The sequence below is a fragment of the Hyperolius riggenbachi genome, chromosome 2 (genome assembly GCF_040937935.1).
Source record: "Hyperolius riggenbachi isolate aHypRig1 chromosome 2, aHypRig1.pri, whole genome shotgun sequence".
NCBI classification, from domain to species: domain Eukaryota; kingdom Metazoa; phylum Chordata; class Amphibia; order Anura; family Hyperoliidae; genus Hyperolius; species Hyperolius riggenbachi.
The window spans coordinates 215984655-216007776 of record NC_090647.1 but is presented as its reverse complement, the minus strand read 5'-3'; the positions used below and the strand labels follow the sequence as shown (position 1 = coordinate 216007776).

Below are 23122 nucleotides of genomic sequence, written 5' to 3'. Positions count from 1 at the left end.
ACATTACGAGACTTGGTGACGTCACCAAGCCTCACAATGTAACTGTACAGAGAACGAGACTTCGGAGATGGAGGAGGGGGTGCACTGCAGCAGTCGCTGGAGAAGGCCCTAGGGTGAGTAGATCCATTTACTCAATGGGCTGAGACGGGGGGGGGGGGGGGAGGAGGGGAGATTAGGAGGGTGGGAGGAGGGGGATAGGCCACCCACACAGTCGCCTTAGAAGGGGATCCCGCCGCCCGCACAGCCGCCATAAAAGGGGGTTCCCCCCGCCTGCACAGAGGCGGATCCCCCGCACACACAGCCGCTGCATACAAGGGGGCATCACCGAACGCACATTCTCTGCCCACCGATCCGCTGCCCAGGGATTCCCTAGGGTGGCTGGATGCTTGTTCTGCAAGCTGGGGTAGCACAGATCGCTACTCACAGCGTGCAGACAGGCATCCAGCCATCCTGGGGCATCCCTCTGATGAGAAAAAAATGCAGCCGGCGGGGCTGAGAAACAGGAAATCTCCCTGTCGGCATGGACGAGCTCAGCTCGTCAATGTTTTTTGCAACTTTTTGCTGGACGAGCTCAGCTCGTCCATATGGCCAGGGTGGTTAAATGCCTGTATATACAGTCAGGTGATTCTCTGCCAGGCCTCTACTGCAATTGTCTTCAGTTCCCTGCTTGTCCTTGGGGCATTTTCCCTTCAGTTTTGTCTGCATCAAGTAAGGTGATTGATTTGGCCTTTGCATAGCAATCCACTTATTTCCCTTCAAAAATTCTTTGGTTGCTTTTGCAGTATGCTTTGAGTCATTGCCCATCTGCCCTGTGAAGCGCATCCAATGAGTTCTGGAGTATTTGGCTGAATATGAGCAGATAATATTGCCTGAAACACTTCTGAATTCATCCTGGTGCTTTTGTCAAAGTCAACAATCAATCTGGAACAACATCCTATGGACACATGAGACCAAGATCAAATTTTGCCAGAGTGATGGGAAGAGAAAAGTATGGAGAAGGAAAGGAACTGCTCATGATCCTAAGCATACCACCTCATTAGTAAAGCATGGTGGTGGTAGTGTCATGGCGTGGGCATGTCTGGCTGCCAACGGAACTGGTTCTCTTGTATGTACTTATGATGTGACTGCTGACAAAAGCAGCAGGATGAATTCAGAAGTGTTTCGGGCAATATTACCTGCTCATATTCAGCCAAATGCTTCAGAACTCATTGGACGGTGCTTTACAGTGCAGATGTACAATGACCCAAAGCATACTGCAAAATCAACCAAAAAGTTTTTGAAGCTAAAGAAGTGAAATGATATGCAATGGCCAAGTCAATCACCTAACCTGAATCCATCCGATTGATCATGCATTTTACTTGCTGAAGACAAAACTGAAGGGAACATGCCCCAAGAACAAGCAGGAACTGAAGACCGCTGCAGTAGAGGCCTGGCAGAGCATCACCAGGAAACCCAGCGTCTGGTGATGTCTAGGCGTTCCAGACTCATAGTCCACAACTGTCCCGAATTTTGCGGGATTCTCCCGTTTTTGGACGTTCTATCCCGGATCCCGCCCACTGCAGGCAGAATCCCGGGACTTGGCTGGCACCCCATCAGGAGGAGACTGAACCCCACCGAACCGCATTATTCTGCACACTGTGCGCAGTGTGTACTATTTCTGCAGGCCAGGCTGTGCTGCTGGTGTCTGACCTGTCAGCTGACATGTGCGTCCCCTTTACCCTGCACTGATCGGTGGCTCCTCTTTCGGTAACTTCCCTCCTCAGTCAGCTGCTGTCTCTGCTTTCACTCTCCAGCCTGAGTCTGTCTCTTCTCATGTGAAGCTGGCTGGGTTCTGTGCAGCTCCCTAGCTGTCTCCCTGATCCTTCCTTTAACTGGGTAATTTATGGCTCATTACTCTTATCAGTAGTTTGCTTCTTTCTTGTGTTGTCCTTAACCCCTGGTGGGTATCCTGCACACCTCTATTCACCCTTATATTATTCTACATTAGCACCACTTTGGCATTTTCATACATCCCCCCCCCCCCTCCCCCCCCACTCTTTTTTTTTATTATTTTACTTTTTTTTTATATAAAAAGCATGGAGTTTTGAATCAGGATGATACCATTTATTGGCTAACTTAGAGATGGATAAACAGTGAGCTTTCGGCTTATAAAAAGCCTTCGTAGGACTGGTTCCTGACCAAAACTGAAAAACACAGCTTATATACACTGACATACAGAGGAGAAACATTCTTTAGCAAACATAAATGTAATTAGATGCCTCAACTGTTACTGAGGAGGCTTTTCCAGGCATCCTGGCTAAATTGAGAAGATCAATAGAATCCTCAACATGACATTAAGCAAGTTCGCTGGTGATGGGGAGACATCGTAAGTTCTGAGTTCAAATTGCAACTGGGCTGGTTACATGCACCATTAATTCTAAGCTTAAAGAGAACCCGAGGAGGGTTTGAAGAATATTATCTGCATACAGAGGCTAGATCTGCCTATACAGCCCAGCCTCTGTTGCTATCCCAAACCCCCCTAAGGTCCCCCTGCACTCTGCAATCCCTCATAAATCACAGCCACGCTGCTGACAAACAGCTTGTCAGAGCTGGCTGTGTTTATCTCTATAGTGTCAGTCTGCTGCTCTCCCCGCCTCCTGCAGAACTCCAGTCCCCGCCTGCATCCCTTCCCTCCCTGCTGATTGGAGGGAAGGGACGGGGGCAGGGACCAGAGCTATGCAGGAGGCGGGGAGCAGCTGAGACTGACACTACAGATGTAAACACAGCCTCACAGCACAGCTCTGATTTATGAGGGATTGCAGAGTGCAGGGGGACCTTAGTGGGGTTTGGGATAGCAACAGAGGCTGGGCTGTATAGGGAGATCCAGCCTCTGTATGCAGATAACATTCTTAAAACACACCTCGGGTTCTCTTTAAGAGAATTGTGGCATTTAAAGCCAGCACATGAAAGCAAATTAAATGAATAGTGACAGTGAACACCATCTTACACAGCATATGGCACAAAAATAATTGAAAAGATAGAAAAATTAAAATTAAAAGAATTGTGCCATTTAAAACCCATTGTACCAGCACAAGAAGTTAGAGTCCTTGTTTAAACCATCTTCTACAGTTTTGAACCAATGTATAAACTTTGGTTCTTGTGTTAGTCTCAGGTTTCCCGATTTGAAGCCACACATTAATACAGTGACGCGAAAATCGCTTAAACTGTGTCCAGGTAAACAAAAAAGTGTATTGGTATTGGGAGCTCAGTATATTTCGTAATATCCTTTTTTCTGCTGTTAATAGTGGATCTGTGGTGTGTCATGCGGTTGACTTGTTTCTCCCACGTAAATTCCTTTGGGGCATTTTGAACACATGATCAGGTATACCACATTAGATGAGTCGCAGGAAAAGGTGCCTTTTTTTTATTTTAAACACGGACACTCTGTTTTCCCTTCCATGGGACAATGCTTCCCTCTTTCTCTCATTTATCTTCGATTCCCTTTGCATTCATTGATAAACTTTTTTGCTGAGCCTTCTGACCAATTATTATCATAGCTCCCCTCTGTTTTGGAGGGACAGTCCCTCTTTGGGAGCCCTGTCCCTCTTTCCTCCTCATTTGTCCCTCTTTCAGGACTTTGTCCCTCTGTCTATGTAAATATATATATTTCGCTACTAAAAATGTGTTCGACTCTAAACTTTATTCCCATCCTTTAAATTGTTATATCACTAATTTTAAAATGTTACTATGAAGGAAAATGAACCAGGATAGAAAGGACCAGTGTGGTATTTTTTTATGAAATCTTTATGGATTGCGTGACTAGAGGTGTGATGGGGGTGTGATCGGGGGCGTGATCAGGGGTATGGCAGGGGTGTGATCAGGGGTGTGGCAGGGGCATGGCTTAACTGTCCCTCTTTCTCATCTCCAAAAGTTGGGAGGTATGCAGACTTCAGGCTGTAATTGACTGCAAAGGATTTGCAACCAAGAATTGAAAAGTGAATATTTGATTTATGATTATTCTGTCCCATTACTTTTGGGCCCTTAACAAGTGTGAGGCACATTTGCAAACTGTTGTAATTCCTACACAGTTTGCCTGATTTGGATGTAAATACCCTCAAATTAAAACTGACAGTCTGCATTTAAAGCACATCATGTTCTTTTCATTTTAAATCCATTATGGTTGTGTACAGAGCCAAAAATGTTACACTTGTGTCAATGTCCCAATATTTATGGACATGACTATATGCAATTGTTCCAAACAGCTGTTTTGATATTGTTTGCATAGACATGTCTGAAGCATACTGTATTTCAAACTTGCACTGATTCTGTTCCAGCAAATCAGGCAGTGGTGCATGCTGCAAGCTGTGAGACAACAAGGGAGGCCGCTGCTGCCACCTTGTGATCAAATATGAAATACATCAAAACAGAGCAGCAAGGTGAAAAGACGAACTTCTTACCTTTTGTAGGCCGAATGATCATTTTTAACACTACACTTCATGTTTTTCAGCTCATCTAAGACAGCAAACATATTGATAAATTTGCCAAGCGTTAGTAGATAAGCTTCAGATACAAAGTCTTTCCTTCTTTCAGCATGACACAATCGTTTCACTTCAGCACAGAAGCGTTCTGTGGCATTCCTCTGTAGATAGAACAGAACAAAACGCCGTTAATAACCCTGCCTATGCTGCTGCTCACCATTTAATGGCTACATGCGGAACATGTTCTGATTCACTCAGTTCCTTAGAATTTTTACTCAGTCATTTTGCTAGAGGACTGAGACAAGAAATAAGACATGGAAATACACTATTACAACCTGCACTACCCCATAATAAAATACCTCAAACAGCTAAAATGCACAGCTTTTCTTAGTACTCCAGTTTTATTCTGTTCTCCTAATTTACAAAATGCTACTGCATAATTTGAATTGATTGCTACAAATGAAAGCACCTATATAACAGTATTTCTCAACTCTAAAACATGTATTCTTCTATAAAAGCAAGTGTTAGTAAAGGTGTGCATACACATCAGATGAATAGTAATGCTCATTTTAGCCATCAGTCAGTTGTCTGTACTAGCATCCCTAGACTTCTGCACTCTTCTAGAGAAGGGTGTCGAACAATCTTTTATATGCTTGCTCCATCCTCAGGCATGCAGGTCCTCCTAGACTCCCCCATCACCACCATACTACTTGGTTGTGCACTATACATAACTGTCACTGGCAGCAAGCAGAGTATTAGATGAAATAGAAAACCTTAAAACGTGGCCAGCAGAGCCCTTGCAACTGTATAGAGCTTTGGCCCCTGCATAGTGTGCATATGAAAGCGCAATGGAGAGGTTAATATGATTATTAAGCAGGTACCCCAAAAAAGGTGGTAATAAAGAGATATTGAGGATATTTCACTAAGTAAAATGTGAGCAAGCACCTGAAAATACATAAAATTCATCAGTTTGGTGACTTCTGGTTCCAACACCTCCACAGTCTTCTCATAGATCTCTACACGGTTAGGCTGTTCATTGCATTTTACCTAGGAAAAAGAATACAAGAATTAGCTGGCTCTTAAAACTAAGAATAAATGACTGGTAAAATAGGAAGGAACTGCTGCAGTGTTTTCAGAGAAGCTGGACAAGACCTCTATATCTAGACAGCTGAACTGCACGCTTGCAACAAAAAGGTAAACCGTTATTGGTACAGATCAAAAAGGCAATATAAAAAAAGGATACGTATTTCAGTAATTAGCACCTGAATTAGTGGTAAACACTTTCAGTCAAACCACACACAAAAAAAGAAAGAAAGAAAAACATATCTTCACTTTATTTACTTCCAGATTCACTGATTAGATGAGCAGACTGATACATAGCTCAAGACATTGATTAATGAACAATCATTTACTGGAATGTTTCAGTTGTACAAACAAGCCTCCCTGGCAGTAGACTTCTGGGTAAATTCCAATGTAACCTAGCAGGGCAGTAGGAGAATACCTCACTCAAGATCTCAACCACCATCAATGGATTTTGACACTTGGGTTGACATGGATGTCTCAATGTTCTACGCCTCTGAAAATGTTAACATTGCGAGACTGAGCTGTAGCTTCAGTGCTGGCTACAAACAGCTAATATCTCAGCAGATGGAGGCAATGAAAAAGGCCAGGAGGTCTGTGCTGACAGGGCAAGAATAGCTGTTGCAAATCTGCTCTAAAGCCCCATCTACACGGTACAATTTTTCATTAGATTGACCAGTGATCTAATAAGAAATTGCATTGTGAGTAGATGTCCAAATTGTTTCCGATCGATTTTGCATTGATAAGTACTCAAAATAGATTGCAAGATCGATCAGAATCCAAACGGACCGGTCAGAAATTATCTAATAGATCCGTCGATCTGAAGGAAAATTGTACAGAATAGATGGGGATTAAGATTACTACATGTGTGGGTGATGATGGGATGCAATATGTTGGAACAGTTTTTTCTCCTGTAAAACTGCAACAATCAACAGGAAAAAATACTTTGGAGCTCTTGAAGTTCATTAATACCCTCATCAACTAAAGAAGAAACATGTGATGGTTTGTAGCATTTCAGACTTTTTGCAATTATTTATGCTCATCAGCCCATTTTGGGGTCTGAGGCTTTGGGCACATGCACGCTTCAAATTTTGTTTGGCCAATTTTACCCCCTCCGTGTAGTGTGAGGGCCAACACATTTTGAATACTATGAACAGACTGCGTAGGTAAGCTGTCATACTATAAGGACGTGATAAAATTGGTCAATCAAAATTGGATGTGTATACGCACCCTTTGTCCTTGATAAATCCAACAAAACTTAATTCATTCCAGGTGAGGATTTGCACACACCTTTTCCTTTATATGCTAAAGCTACAGGATGCAGCCAGTCAAGGACAATCAATATAATTATTGCAAAATGTACAGACATACAAAGGCCTAGTATTAAGGGCATTGCTAATTCAGATTATTTTTGCGTATAGTGCTGCATAAATTATCACTGACTAAATATTAAGGTAATAACTTTAAACATACATGTTCCTATTAAGAAAAGAAAAGGTCCTGTTGTATAAAACGTGAAGTCAGAACATTTTTCCATCAGTAGTTCGCATTCTCACAGTAATGACAGGAAGGTTTGTTCTCCAAAGCACATCGTAAAGAAAAAATTACACAACATAACATTAATTTAAAATATTAAATACATGTCACTTCCTAGAGAAATCCATATTTGTAGGAAAGCATGTGTTACCTGTGGTATAGCCCTAGAGCAGCTTCTCCATGTATAGAGCATGATGGCATATTCTTGTCCTTCTTCTAGCATTACATTCTGTAAAAACCCAAGGTTAATGTTAGTACAAATTACTACATCAAGGCTCAGATAAGCCCGATGAATCGGAGACAAGAGTTATATAAACACAAGCAAAGAAAAATGGAGCAGAAATGGAGCAGCTGGCCAGAGCAAACAATTTCAGCTGTTAAAGGCTATAGCTATGTACATACATTAGGCTGTTGCCACTGTCATTCATAATAAAAAAAAAAAAAAAAAACATTAAAAATAATCAAATGTTAGTAAAGTTGCTTTCCGGTGATGTTGTTTAATGACCCATCCTGCTGTACAGCTAAGAGCCACATTGTTTGACACCTCTTACTTGGTCATAACTTGTCAACTGATTGTGCCCTTCCCATCAAATCAGCTAAACAAACTCAGATGGACGGTAAATCTTGGAAGGACAACTGAAGTGAGAAGAATATGGAGGCTACCATATTTATTTTCTTTTAAGCAATGCCAGTTGCCTGGAAGCCCTGCTGATCTATTAGGCTGCAGCAGTGTCTGAATAACACCGGAAACAAGCATGCAGCTAATCCAGTCAGATCTGACAATAATGTCATAAACACCTGATCTGCTGGATGCTTGTTCAGGGTCCATAGCTAAAATAAGTATAGGCAGAGGATCAGCAGGATTGCTTGAAACGAAACAAATATGGCAGCCACCATATCCCTCTTGCTTCAGTTGTCCTTAAAGTAAAGTTGAACTATAAAAAAAGGCGGGGGGGGGGGGGGGAGCCGTGGATCCCACAGAGCCCTTTAAAGGAAACATCAGGCTATAAACGTAAAATCAGCTTTACTCACCAGGGCTTTCTCCAGCCCCTTGCAGCCAACTGTTCCATGCAGATCGTTACGCTCTCCGCCGCCATCCCGGGCGCCCGCACGCTGCTCAGGCTGACCTCGATGTCGTCCTTAGTGTGCCTGCATGAAGCGCCGCTGTAGTAGTTCTGTTCCTTTGGTCCTCCACTCTTACCCCCCACCCCCTTGAAGTTATTACATACACTTTTGGGAGTCCTCAGAAGGCTTTGAAAGCACTCTTGTACCCGAGTGCTTCTGAAGACAAGCGGGTCAGTACTGTGCTCACACATGCGCTGTATGAAGCTGCACATTTTCGGAAGCGCTCAGGGACAAGTGCTTCTAAAGCCTTCTGAGGACCCCCAAAGGCATGGAATTTTAACAGCAGACAGCAGTGGAATGAGGGCACGGAGAGACGACCATGGAGGGTCTATGGGATCCAAATCCTTCACTTTCAATAGGGGAGTATCTAAGGGCCCGTTTCCACTCTCGTGGAAACGGCCGCGAATCCGCAGAGTTTCCCCGCAGGCAAATCGCGCGGGGGAACTCCACCATAGGGGATAACGGCGCAGCCGGCCGAATCGCTTGCAGCAGCGATTCGGCCGGAACCCCCTACATAATTTGCGGCGGAGGCTGCGATTCCCATAGCCGTGCATGGCACGGCTATTCGCCTGCGATCCCGCCCACCCGCTCAGTGCCGGCGTGCGTCTACGAGACGCACGCCGCACTAGTGGAAACGAGCCCTAACTTCTAATCAGAAGCCATACAACATTTTGTGTGGTTGTGCAAACACTCATGATAGCAGTATAATTCAATAGATCACCATTTCTCTGTGTGGGAGCTAAAACAAACATGGCTCAGACTTTAAAGTGAGATTTCCTGCTCTTAAACCCAAAATAAGAATATGGGACTTTTTAGGGTTCTATTTAGGATTACTTGTACAGACATAAATTATCTCATAAGATTTTTATATTTTTCAAAAGAGAAAGTTTTATACTAACAGCATCAATAAATGGGCCACAAGTACATTTTCACTACAGATTTTGCATTAAAAAGGGCAGAATGGAACTCCATATCACATGACAAGTTAAACAAGAGTTATAGGAACATGCTAAAAAAAAAAATGCCATTAGATATGGTATATAAAGCAAAATCTGTCTCATGAAATCTGTAGCCTTGAGCTTGATGCCCATCAGGGGCGAGGTTAGGCCAATCAAAAAAGTCTGCTATGGAGTTCAATTCTCCCAGCACTAGTATATGGGTAGACATAGCACTACTCAGGAAAATAAGTTAGAACGTTTTTGTGCTTACTACCACTGTCTGTGTACCATTTATCAGGGCTGTGGAGTCGGTACAAAAATCTTCCAACTCCTCAGTTTAGGAAACCACGACTCCGACTCCTTAGTCTAATACTCAAAGAGAACCAGAAACGAAAAAAAAAAAAGATTTTATACATACCTGGTGCTTCCTCCAGCTCTGTAAGCCTGGATCGCTCCCACACCGCCATCTACCGCTGCCTCTGTCCGCCGCTACCGGGTCCCGTAATTTCCGCCAGTGGACGCAAGCGCAGTGCGCTCCCTCCGCACTGCGCAGGCGCACAAAGCCGGAGGGAGCCCCTGCGCATGCGTACAACTGGTCGCATCCGGCGGAAGTGACGGGACCAGGTACCGGCGATAGAGGCAACAGAGGATGGCGGCGTGGGAGCGATCCAGGCTTATGGAGCTGGAGAAGCCCCAGGTATGTATAACATCTTTTTCCCTTTCCCTTTAACAGGGCTGTGGATTTTGTACAAAAATCATCCAACTCCGACTCTCAGTTTATGAAATCAACGACTCCAACTCCGGGTGCCCAAAATTGCCCCGACTCAGACTGCTCGACTCTAACTCCACAGCCCTGCCATTTATAGAGCTTTTCCTACACGTCCTGCCCCTGAGACCTCCATGGAGATTCTGGCTTTAATATAAAAACTGGCAGTCTCGTGGACAGTTAATGAGAGAGAGAATATTAGTCCAAAACCAGCCAGGAAAGTTTCTGCGTTAAGTTTCTATGTGTTGACAACTTAAAAACATACTAGTAATATAGGTCACATATAAGTTGTATACCGGTTACAGTTTGCATATCATAAAATATACCAATAATCCTGGTTTGTGGAAGGGTGGTATAGAATGCTGAATGTACTCTGGAAAGTTCTGTTGAAAATGAGACAGTGCTATATACTGTAAATAAGTAATTACAATTTTATCAAGAGGCTGATGGTAACATGATAGGTGCATGATAAATGGGCATTATGTGTATACCAGTAGATTTTTCTGACCACAAAAACATTCAGAAACCAGCAACAAACAAGACTTTATTTCTTCATAAAAATAATCTATGGCATTGTACTCAATTTTAAAAGAAAATAGGAAATGGCTCGCATATGAAACAAGCAGATATGAAGCAATAATAGTTTCCTAGTTTTATTGTTTAATGTGCAGAATTAACTTACCATACTGGAATGGACAGTTGCTTGTTCAATGTATCTTGCAATGCCAGTAACAAAGGCATTTCTGTCTTCAAAGTTAGTGTTAAAATTTGGCTGCAATATTAAAAAAACAAAATAAACATTTCTAGTGCAGCTTTGACCCCCAACATACAACACATTTTTAAATTTAACTTTATATTTTCTAAAGTTGCTAGTAGGGATGATCACAAGATGCAAATAACATGAATTATGCCAACTTGTTATTTAACCATTTCAGCCCGCGGGGATTTTTCACCTTATGCATCAGAGCAATTTTCACCTCCCATTCATTCGCTAATAACTTTATCACTACTTATCACAATTTATTGATCTATATCTTATTTTTTCCACCACTAATTAGGCTTTCTTTGGGTGGTACATTTTGCTAAGAATTATTTTTTTAATAAATGCATTTTAACAGGATTAATAAAAAAAATAAAATTATTATTTCTCAGTTTTCGGCCATTATAGCTTTAAAATAATCCACGCTACCATAATTAAAACCTATGTATTTTATTTGCCCGTTTGTCTCGGTTATGAAACCATTTAAATTTTGTCCTTATCACAATGCATGGCGCCAATATTTTATTTAGAAATAAAGGTGCATTTTTTTCGTCCATCACTATTCACAAGCTTATAATTTAAAAAAAAATCCTAGTACACCCCCTTCAAATGCATATTTAAAAAGTTCAGACACTTAGGTAACTACCTAGGTTTTTTTTTTTTTGTTTTTTTTTGGGTTTTGTTTTTTTTTAATTGTAATTTTTTTTTTCAATTCAAATTTTTATTTGGGTAATATTTTGGTGTGGGAAATAAACTGTTAATTTTTAATATTATATGTGTAAATTGTAATGTAAAAAATATGTAGATGTAGTTTTACTATTTGGCCACCTTGAGGTTTTTTTCTCCTTGTGCTTCTCGCTAACCGGAAGCACAAGGGTGACGCGGAAAATTTTACGTGCAGAAAGACTGAAGCCTCTTGTAAGAGAGCTTCGGTTTTTCTGCGTGGGACACGGATCAGGAACCATGTTCCCGTTCACTGATCCCAGGGCTACCGGGAGACAGCACGGGGGCGTGCCCGCGATCACGTGCTGGAAGCCAAATTACATCATTCCCCACTATCCATGGCAGCCTGGAGGGGGAATAGTAATTAACACGGCCGGGACTTGTGTGGCAGCAGGATCAGCCATATACCGGCTGTATCCTGCGCCCAAGTCTCCCGGCACCGATTCATCTTGTACGCCTCACAACTGCTAACTGCTGCCTGATAACTGCTGCCTGATAACTGCTGCCTGATAACTGCTGCCTGATAACTGCTGCCTGATAACTGCTGCCTGATAACTGCTGCCTGATAACTGCTGCCTGATAACTGCTGCCTGATAACTGCTGCCTGATAACTGCTGCCTGATAACTGCTGCCTGATAACTGCTGCCTGATAACTGCTGCCTGATAACTGCTGCCTGAGCGCACAATTCCACCACCTGTGGAAGAGGGTCCTTAGTTTTCTCCTAGGAGATCATTTTTTATCTTCTATTTAAAATAACTTTTCAGCACTCTGCAACTGAAAAATTACCAAAAAAGTAGGCAGAAAAATAATTGAGTCCTTAATTGCTAGTTGGTGGCTTAAAAGGCACTTTGACAATATGTGAAAGTATCACTTAGGAAAAAAGTGAATTGGATCGAGCCACTGTGTTGGAATGAGCAACGTCATGACTCGAGGTGCATACACACATCAGACTATAGTCTTTGGAAAGTGAAAGATCACAGACCAATCTTACCACCCTTCCTGTAGTATAAGAGCCATACTCTACACAGTCTTTTCTATGGAGCTGAACTCCCCATCAGAAAAAAAAATCTTGGCAAGATGCTGCACACACAGATGCTGTACAGACACAAACGATCAGTATCTGCAAAAGATCTGTTCCTGCCAAAAATCCATTCCTGCAAATTGCAATGATAGTTTATGAGATCTGCAGATCATCATACACACATGATTTAACTGACATTCATCTGCAGATCAGATCCACCAGGATGAATTTTCAGATCTTCGGATGATTGCTTGATCTGCAGATGAATGTCAGTTAAATCATGTGTGTATGAGACTGTGTAGAGTATGTATCATGTGTGTAAAAGACTGTGTAGAGTATGGCTCTCATACTACATGAAGGGTGGTAAGATTGGTCTGTGATCTTTCATTTTCCAAAGACTATAGTCTGATGTGTGTATGAGCCTTCACGCTCTTTGCAACTAATTAGTCATGCAAAACAATGGAGGTTTCTGGACAGTCTGTTTTCAAGCCAATGTCAACTAACCCCCCCCCCCCCCCACAAAAAAAAACCCCAGTTACTTACCAATTGAAAGGGAAGGCTCTAGGTCCTATAGAGCCTCCCCACTCCTCTCACAGCCCCCTCATTCCAGCACTGTCACCTCATTCCAGTCTGCCGCCGCTGGAGGCTTTTCGGAAGTCTTTGGGAGCCCTAGTGCTGTGGCAGTTCTATACGGTGCATGCATAAGCAGCTGCAATATGGAGCACTCTGACTCCTAAAGCCTCTGGCGGCGGCAAAGAGCAGTATTCAGCTGATTGGTTGAATATTGCCAAGGGAGTTGACAGCCATAGTACTAGGTGACCGTGAGAGGAACAGGAATGCTCTACAGGACCCAGAGCCCTCCCTCTCCATAGGTAAATATCTGTTGTTTTTTTGGGTTTTCTTTCAAGATGTTTCAGAGAAGTACAAAACAAGCTCACTGTCTGTTTCAGATACTAATATCAGGCTTAAAATTTAAATAGAATGATCATTTCAAATACTGTACATTAAATTAAAAAAAAAAAAAAAACCTTCTGCAATACCAAACTACATTTATGGGAAATTGTATAGCAAAATTATAATTTCACTTTAACAGAATAGGCCTGTAATATATTAACTGGAGGTTGTCAAATAGCTAAAATGCATCTAGGAGGAGTAGAGGACTGAAAAATATGCATAGCGATATATGTCTGGTTTTATTCAACTTTATACTGAAATGCAACTAGGAAAAAAGGCAATTTATTGCAACAAATAATACTCCCTGTTCAAAATGTTAGTTTATCCTGAGCATATCATTTACCTGCCAACTGTAAAGGACTATGCTTCTGATATGAAAGTAATAAACTACAGACAGGTTAAGGAGATGCTTCCAACTAGCATGCAAACTGCAAGGGCCCTTTTACACTTAGGGCTCGTTCCCACTATAGCGAATCTGCATGCGTCCAACGCATGCAGATCCGCACATGTAATGCAAGTGGATGGGCCTGTTTCCACTGTAGCGTTGTTGAGGTGCGTTTTTTTCAGCGGTAAAAAAACGCACAAAAGAGCCAACGATTTCGCCTGCGTCGGGAATCCGTGCGAATCGCCGCTAATGTATTTAATAGTAAAAACGCATGCGTTTGTTACATGCGTTTTTACCCGCGATTTCGCACCTTTTTAAATTTTATTTTGCCCTGGCAGTGTCATGGTTAATTTCGCATGGCACCCTGCCATGCGAAATCGCATGCGAAATCGCGGGTAAAAACGCATGCGGAAACGCATCCGCATGCGTTTTTACAAGCGTCGGAATGCGGCCGAAATCGCGTCGCAACAGTGGGAACGAGTCCTTAATCAGTTGGTGTGCGCTGGTACGTGTTTTTTCCATAGCAGTGCATTGGGAAGAATATTTCAGTTAAAACGCGTTGTGAAAAGTGCCATAGGAAAAACATCTGCATTACTTTGAAAATCAGTTTTCTTTCCGTTTTAACAGAGCAACTGATTAAGTGTAACAGGGCCCTAAGCAGCTTGGAACTGGGCCAGACAAAATAATCAGAAAATGCATTTAAATTTGGCTCACTTTTAAGATGCATGCAATCCTGCATGCAAGCCAGAGTTATCAGGATCTCTAACAACCTGTAGGACATTCCATTAGACATACCTGATACAGAAGGGATGAGGGAGGCGGCTCGATGCAAGGCTGCTGGTCAGGCAGAGGCAGCTCCTCTAACAGGTCTACGTTAGACAAAGCATCCTCAAGAGTCACTTGGGTCGTCATTGTGAAGCTATAAAATGAAGCAGACATATGCAACTATTACTATGGAAGCACTTGAGGATAGCAGTAAAAACAGAAATATTACTTATTTTTCTGGTAATCCACACACACACACACACACTAGCATACACCTGTTATATAACTGATAAAACATATGCCAATAAAGTAAGATTGTACCAGTTTGAACATTAATTCCTACACTAGCTTGCTCAATTATGTAACACACCCCGTAAGCAAAATTTGATTTGCTGCACTTACCGTACATTAAAAACACATATGGTGATATACTGATTGAATACAACTGTACAATCGGGATTTAGAAACAGGCAAAATGTTATCAATGCTTTAGATTAAGACATTTTTGTATATTTTTTTTAATATTGCCAATAGGCTCTTTCAGTTTCCTCCAGCACTGAGCCTATTGTATAAAGTTCTAGGAATTGTCAACCCTTTATGTACAGTATAACAACACTAAGGAATTTGATGATACATCCTGAAAAAAAAAAACTACAAAAATGAGCTAATACTTCAGAACAGAGCCAGCTGTGAGGAGTAATGTTCTATGTTCAGCTCTATCTCACACCCTGTGAAAAGCAAGAGATAGAAACGGAACCAGCAACTTCCTGTGACAAATGTGTAATCAGACATAGCAGTGGCTATGCATTTGTTCCTCTTACCATAAAAACACAAAGAACAGAACTGTGATGCGTACGTACTTTGGATTTTTCTTAGCCAAGATCATTTTTATCTTGACTGAAAATCTTAAAGTGGATCCGAGAAACTTTTACTCATTACATAATTGTGTTCCTTTCATATAGGGCATTCCTCAAGCCAAACACTTTTTTAATACTCAAATTCCCTATAAACTAAACAAGCCTCGTCCAAACAGAACATGGCTGCCCTCATTGTATCACAGGAATAATTAATCATCAAACAGTTGAAGCTGCTTGTAATCGCTCTCTGAGGCATGTGTCCTGGACAGCCCAGTTAGTGAATTTTTCATCTTACACTCACAGCATATGCATGCTCAGCCAAGATTTCCTGAAAGGGCAGAGGAAGAATACAAGAGGCTAGCCTCTGTGTGCAATAACAATCAAATGAACATTTTTTGCTAAATACAGTATTAACATTAAGAGCACTGTGTTACAAACTACATACTGTATAACATTAAACGACACCTGAAGTGTGAGGGATATGGAAGTTACCATATTTCCTTTTAAGCATTAACAGTTGCTTGGCTATTCTGCTGATCATCCTCTGCCTCTAAAGCCCAATCTACATGATACGATTTTATTTACGATTCGATTACGATTCTATTTACAATTCGATTAAATCCGACATGTCCGATCCTGATTCAATTCGATTTGTCATTGCAAAACAATGGCAAATCGAATTGAATCAGGATCGGACATGTCGGATTTAATCAAATCGTAAATAGAATCGTAATCGAATCGTAAATTGGGCTTAATACTTTTATCCATAGACCCTGGACAAGCATACAGAAGATCAGGCGTTTGACATTATTGCCAGATCTGACAACATCAGCATGCATGCTCGTTTCTCATGCAAGTCAGACACTACTGCAGTTAAACGGATCAGTAGGACAGCCAGGCAACTGTTATTGTTTAAAACAATATACATATGGCAGCCTCCATATACCTCTCCCTTCAGATTCCCTTTAAAACAGTCACAAACGAAAAATTATATTGCAGCCAACTTCAAGGTGGCGGTGTTGAAAGAAATGCTGCAGACAGGATACCTGACTTCAGACTGGGAAACCAATTGGGCCTATAATTTCAGCCAACTAATGTGTGTATGTGGATTAGTGGTAACACACATTACCCCCTTTTTTATATACGGTTTCTAATAATAGTTTCCGAAATCAAACACTGCTGCTGACCGTGTTTTGTCACAAATACAGTAACCTACACATTATTGTGGCCTTAAAAGTTTTCACTTGTTAATCTTTTGTGGTTTCAGTTCAGGGCAGGTACCGAAGCAAAATGTGGTCAAATGCAGGAAACCAAGGCAGTAGTAGTCTGAGAAAGCACTGGTTTCTATCACATACCAAAATAAACCCCTTTGACTATTTTAGGATAACATTTTGTAAGTCTAACAGAAAGAAATGGAATAGTAGCAATCTGAAGTATGTAAGGTCAAACAGAAAACTGCACCCAGGCATACATAAATCTGAAACAAGCAATATTTATTGATTTTTAAAAAGATGAATAGGAACCTGCTTAACATGTACCTGAAGCCGAATAAACCCTCCAAAATAATAGTTTAATTGTATTCCTCTTTGGGACACATACCTCTCTAAGCTATTGAAACTAAACATGTAGCATGTTGTAGGAATCAATCACAATCCCAACTGATTCCTGATCCAATAAGGATTTATCAGATTGCCATATTGGACCAAAATCTACTTTTGTACATTAACAGATACCTTAATCCATCTAAATATTTAAATACGGGAGAAGTAGGCATGTAGAGGCCCTCATGCCCACTGCTTCCCCCATCCCCCACCCGTTATGTTGTACCGACACCATGAAGCTCCTTCATGCTCAGGAGGGTCGGTGAAGACTGCACAGGTGCTACCCAGTGACGCGTGTCCTCCCTGCCACGGGTGCACAAAGGACGCGCATCACCAGGCATCCAATAAGAAATTATTTATTTAGCTTACCTATCCTGGCTCCCCACAATGTCTCCTCCACTCCCCTGTGTAAAAATAGCGGCAGAGCGGCTCAGCTGAAAAGTGATACCAGCAGTTCCCTTATCTACCATGTGGCTCCCCCTAGTGAATGCTTCTGCTAGCCTGACTTACAGGGGGATAAAGAGATAATTTGCATATTCAGTAATGGTGCATTTTGGGTAACCACATATGTTCACCTAAAGCTGAATTATTGCCTTCTGTTTTAAAAAGGCAAATCACACCAAGCAATGCTTATTAGTAGGAGGGCTTTTCGGTCTCTTTTAGCCCCCTATACAGTCCTAGTGGCGTGGGTCACCCCGAGCTGCTTGGGTACCCTGTTATTTATGTCAGAAACTCAACAACAAAATGTACTAATCAAGGGTAAGCCAGGTATCCTGGGCACCTTAAAAATTACAGCTAGAGGCCAACATCTGATTTTATTCCCTCTACTAGTTCTCAGTGGAACAGGCTTCTGAAAATTTCTAATTACATCAGTCAGGGCCGTTTCTGGCCTTTTTGACACTCCAGTCACCCCACATACGTGCTCTAAAGTCTAAGTTCAATATTTTAAATACTTTGTGTACTTTTTATTTTAACTGGACCCAACAAGTGCACTCTGCCATTATTAAATGACCCTGCGTACAGTGTAGATTTTTTTTTAAATGGATTTAAACTTTGTAAACTCTAATTTGACATTTTGCTGTAGTACACTATACGGTATAGCCAGTTCCGTGTTCTGCATACACAGCTAATACATTTTGAAGCAAACGTGATTCAGCTCCGTCTGCGAACGAGCGCAGCTGCACTGCGTAAACAATATCAGCACATTACGAGCATCACTAGGACAGAACGAGACAGGGGGCAGAGGTGGCACAGAGGGGGATACTGAGGGAACAGAGGAGGCAGTGGTGAGCAGAGGTGGCACTGGAGGCATGGAGGAGGTACAGGGGGCAGATGGTACAGTTGTTTAACTAATGTACAGATTCAGGTTAAGAACAAGCCTTTCACACTAGACTTCAAGAACAGAGAACACTGCAGCAGTTGGACAGAATCAGGTGTTGCCGTGTGTCACACACTGCCTCCTCCACTCACACGTCGTCACCAGTGCCAGTATAATACTGCTGGCTGCCTTTCAGTCAGTCTCTCTCTCTCTCTCTCTCTCTCTCTGGCTGTGCTGCCCACTGTGACCACAGAGGCTTTCCTCCATCAAGCTGTTCTTGTCCTACGATCCCAGTGGCCTTTTCCTCAAATGGTGTCAGACTCAGGAGGCATACTGGGCAGAGTGTTTAAGGTCAGCTCACATGGCCAACATGATACCCAAAAACCTGAACATTTGGCCACCAGGGGGCAGAATTAAGGGAGGCGGGGCAGAGGGCCATAAAGCTTTTCATTAGCCCTGATGTGGAAAGTGCGGACATAAAGGCGGGGCAGAGTACATTTGTGCTACCTTGACAGTCCCTAGGGTGAAGATGTGCATGAAGGTGGCACCTAGTTGTCGCAATGAAAACAATAGGCACAGCACAGCAGATGAATGTAAAAGTGTAAACGTCACTGTGTTTGTGACAGGCGCACTACAGGCTCCAGCAGTGGTGCTCCTGACGTGTACATGTAATTAAGGTGCTGAGAAATCTGGGCAAAGGGCCTAAGGCAGCGCCTGGTGTGCCCAAATTTCCTGCGCTGTTTTTGCTGGACTAGGCCCCGACACTAATAGTTCTCCAGGTGCTGACCTGGAATGACTGCCATTAAACAGCCCTGTGTAAACTACAAATACTGACGCTCAAAATGCAGGTTAATTTGCCCAGTCCTGGACCTAAACATACATTGAAATAATCCATTAATAAATAGCAAATCTTAAAGAGACTCTGAAGCGAAAAAAAATATATGATATAGTGAATTGGTTGTGTACTATGAATAATTACTAGAAGATTAGCAGCAAAGAAAATATTCTCATACTTTTATTTTCATGTATATAGTGTTTTTTCTAACATTGCATCATTCTATAATATGTGCAGATTACACAACACTCAGCATTCAAAATAAGTCTTTCAGAGCAGTCTGTGAAGTAATGACCTCTCCTCTAGCAGAGGAAAAGTAAATAGTCCAGGAACAGTTGAGATAATAAAAGTCAGATAACAGCCCTCTCCACTTTAGTCGGAGAGTTTAATGGCTTGTTTGCATAGAGATAACAACTGGAGTTTCTCAACTCTTCCTGTACTGGAAACAATTAGACTGATGTATCTGATCTTAATGTTTTATTTCTTAGCTGTGCTACACATACAAATCATAATATCATTTTTTTTTTCGCTTCAGTGTCTCTTTAAAGCACCTCAGAATTCTCATGTCTTCACTCTCTATCCCATTTTGCCACTCTCCTCTGCTTTTATATGATCAAAAATCAGTTTATTAAATGTGAAGGTGCATCTTTGGCTGTAATGGGCATGCACTAGGCGTCCCCACTGCCACGGCTTCCTCTTTCTTTGCCAACAAGCTATCGACAAGGAGATTTACTGCCATTATTACGACACACTGGGACATCTGTGAATGGTGTTTTAGGGGCAGAGGACATCGGAACACAGGATAGGATATGCCCAGAAGAGAATTTAGCCAGACAAAATTTGCTTCATGTGCACTTAAAGACAACTGGAAAAAATATGGCAAAATTGTGAAGTGCTGTCTATACTCAGTTCCCTCAGTCATGTTTAAAGAGGGAAGTGAATCTTTCACATTACACACAAACCCTGCTGACAAAGCAACACTAAGATGAATGTAATTCTGTCAAAGGAGGAACATGCAGGCTACAGTAGAATCCCTTTAAAGTAAACTCTCCTGGAGCAGGAAAAGTAGTTTACTATATCAGAATTGGTCATACATTATTTATACAGACACATTTGCTGAGGCCTGAGTTAACTATATCCAGAGGTTTACTACAGCAGAGTTTACTATAATGAGATTCTACTGTATACTGCAACATTAATAAAAAGTGCACTTATAATAAGCCCACCAGATCGACTCGGCTAATCGCTGGTTGAGAGCAATGCTCTTCCCACTCACCCCTCCCACCACATGACATCACTTGCATGTTACTCCATCGGCCCTCTACCCCACTTCTTCCCCCAAATAGCAACAGAACATGTTGCTAGACTGTAGGCTAGCAACCCATCTGTACAGCCTCAGCCCTGCAATGTTGCTTGAGGGATCAGCCCCGAATCCCTATTAGGCGACATGCCTTAAACGTGCACAAGGCTTAAGTGTGCATACACACATCTAATTTTGATTGATCAATTTTACTACCTCCATGTAATACGAGAGCTTACCCTGGCAGTGTTGTGAGAGTGCACACATGTGCCGTAATGCACACTGGGAGATACAGTCCGTGGATGAGAGTACAGAGAATGTACTTGAATTCACGCACTACATTTCCCGAGATGCACTGCCCGCTCACAAGACTGCCGGGAGATACAAATTGCTGTTACTGCAGCCAGTCTGATGTGAAGACGGTGCATCCCAAATGGACGGAGGACACCAAGAGCAGATCCCTGTAGGTAAGGAATGGTTCGTCCACCCATGGAACACTCAGTTTAGAATCTCTAGCATGGGGAGTTTCATTTATTGATATTAGGAAGCACGCCTCCACCCCACCTCCAATCCGTACTGATTGCAAGGAAGTTGAAGTTCCCTGTGTCCACCTTCACACAGAGGAAAGCCCAGCAGAGACTATTCGGTACTTATCCATTAGTCGGGCGCATCCGGCAGGTGGCGACAAATCTCCACCAGAGTTACATCTTTCCCTACTATCCATGTCGGCCTGGAGGGGGAATAGTAATTAGCGCCACCTGCCGGATGCGCCCGGCTAACGGATAAGTACCGACTATTCTTCCTTCTCCAACTGAAGAAGTTCGTTATGGCCCAAAAACTTCTGACAAGCTTCTACTCCTCAACAACTGAATCTGTCCTCTGCTCTTCCATCCTGGTCTGGTATGCTGGCTCCTCCACCAGCAACAAACACAAACTGCAAAGGGTCATCAGATGAGAGGATAGGAAACCACTTCCCACTCTGGACCTAATCTACCAAAACAGACTACCTCCAGAGCACTGAGAATCGCCAACAATCCCTCACACCCAGGCCACCGTTTCTTCGGCCAGCTCCCTTCAGGCTGGAGGTATCGGTCCATCTCCATCAGGACCTCAAGACACAAGAACAGCTTCTTCCCCTCAGCTGTCATCTTTCTAAACTCTCTCCACCCCCCGATATATATAGATTCTTCTGATTTAAAAAAAAAAAAAAAAAAAAAAAAAAAAAAAGACATTGGTGCTTGGTTCGCTTTAGGCCCACATCTCTAGTCTTGTACTAAGTTCTTGCTCTGTGCATGCTAATTCTAGCTTCTGCACAAGCAAAAAATCAGCTAAAGTCAAACTTTCTTTCATATTATTGTGACACATTTTTAGTGTGGATACATTTTTCTCTATGCTTTAAAAAAAGGACACTTGTGTAACTGCACTCAGTGGGTTTCATGTTCCTATCAGTCGCCAGGCATAGGCGTGTGTATGTTTTGGGATCTCAAATACACTAATAAAAGTCTGACATGCAAAACATGCAAGTGTATTCAGCTACAAAGGGCTCTATTCACAAAACTTCTCAAACATGACTTATTTATCACCTAATTAATAAAAAATAACCTTTTAGCACATTTACAAGCAAAGTTGTTCCTGATTAACTTCATTTTAATATTACTTTACCCGCCCTAATTATATTATATTTTTGCTGTTTGTGCGAGCTTAAAAATGTTACATTTATAAGGTGAAAACTGATCAAAACAGGTGAAAAAGCTTTGTGAATCATGCCCAATGGATCTATTCAGTTCTGCTCATGATCTACCAGGTTCTGGTGCCTGCAGGAAGTAAATGCCATGTCACCAGCTGTGCTTATAATGCAGAATAACACAAGCAACTACACAGTGCAGCAACTCCACACCCCAACTAGTTATAAATAATCTCTGTGGGAGGAAAATCACAGCAATGATGCATAATCAACACGGACATTTCATGAACCGAACCCAAGCTACAGCTGCAGTGCATAGGGAGCTCTGGTAGTGGACAGTGTGCTATGCATGGGCTTAGGAGAGGTCACTGTTGCCTAATGTTTGGAAGAACTGATTTCAGCCTCTCACCTCGAGTTTGGGAGTTCTCCGGCCCACTGTAAGTGAATGGTGTACTGGCTGCCGCACTGCCAGCTACTGCCCTGTTCACATCTACAGCTCGTATGGAATGTCTCTCTTCACCCAGACCGGGCAGAAGCAGAACGGCCGCTCCGGGGACACTTTACTCCACTTCAGCCCCCAGCACAAGCTACGAGGCCGAACTTCCTAGAGCCTGGCAGGAAACACCCTTCCTCCCAGGCCGAAGAGTGGGCAGGGAGCTTGTCCCAGGCTCAGCCCCGCCTGTCGCTGCTGAACTCTGCGAGTCAGAACACACCCCCTCCAGCGGCCACAGCGCTCTTGACTGGTGTGTGGTATGTGGGAAGCAGGGTGCTTCAGCTTCCAAGTTCCAGAGCATACTACTCACCTGGCTGGGTATCCCATTGCCAAATGCCAAGTATACCACCAGCTTCAGTTCTTTCTTACTAGTGCCTGGTGTAGACAAAGCACATTCGCTGTAAACAATCAACAGCATTTATACACATTGCTAAGAAGCCCAAAACTCAGCAACAAGTTTGCTGTAGTGAGTCCTGCAAATGCATAGCTTCTTCAATGCCAATTCAAACTCCTGCACCTTTCA

General features: G+C 42.5%; 1 protein-coding gene across 2 annotated transcripts in view; it reads right to left on the bottom strand.

Annotated features, from left to right (window-relative positions):
- The window catches only part of CYFIP1 (cytoplasmic FMR1 interacting protein 1), a 123542-nt gene extending 100769 nt beyond the window's left edge, over nucleotides 1–22773 (bottom strand). For both annotated transcript variants that reach the window (XM_068268129.1, XM_068268128.1), the window contains exons 1-6: nucleotides 22516–22773; nucleotides 14542–14665; nucleotides 10585–10674; nucleotides 7225–7302; nucleotides 5403–5504; nucleotides 4437–4618 (exon numbers count right to left, since the gene is read on the bottom strand). In XM_068268129.1, coding sequence (XP_068124230.1) covers nucleotides 4437–4618; nucleotides 5403–5504; nucleotides 7225–7302; nucleotides 10585–10674; nucleotides 14542–14658 — 569 coding nt within the window. In that variant the 5' untranslated portion in view covers nucleotides 14659–14665; nucleotides 22516–22773. The remainder of the gene's footprint in view (nucleotides 1–4436; nucleotides 4619–5402; nucleotides 5505–7224; nucleotides 7303–10584; nucleotides 10675–14541; nucleotides 14666–22515) is intronic.
- Nucleotides 22774–23122: the final 349 nt, after the last annotated feature.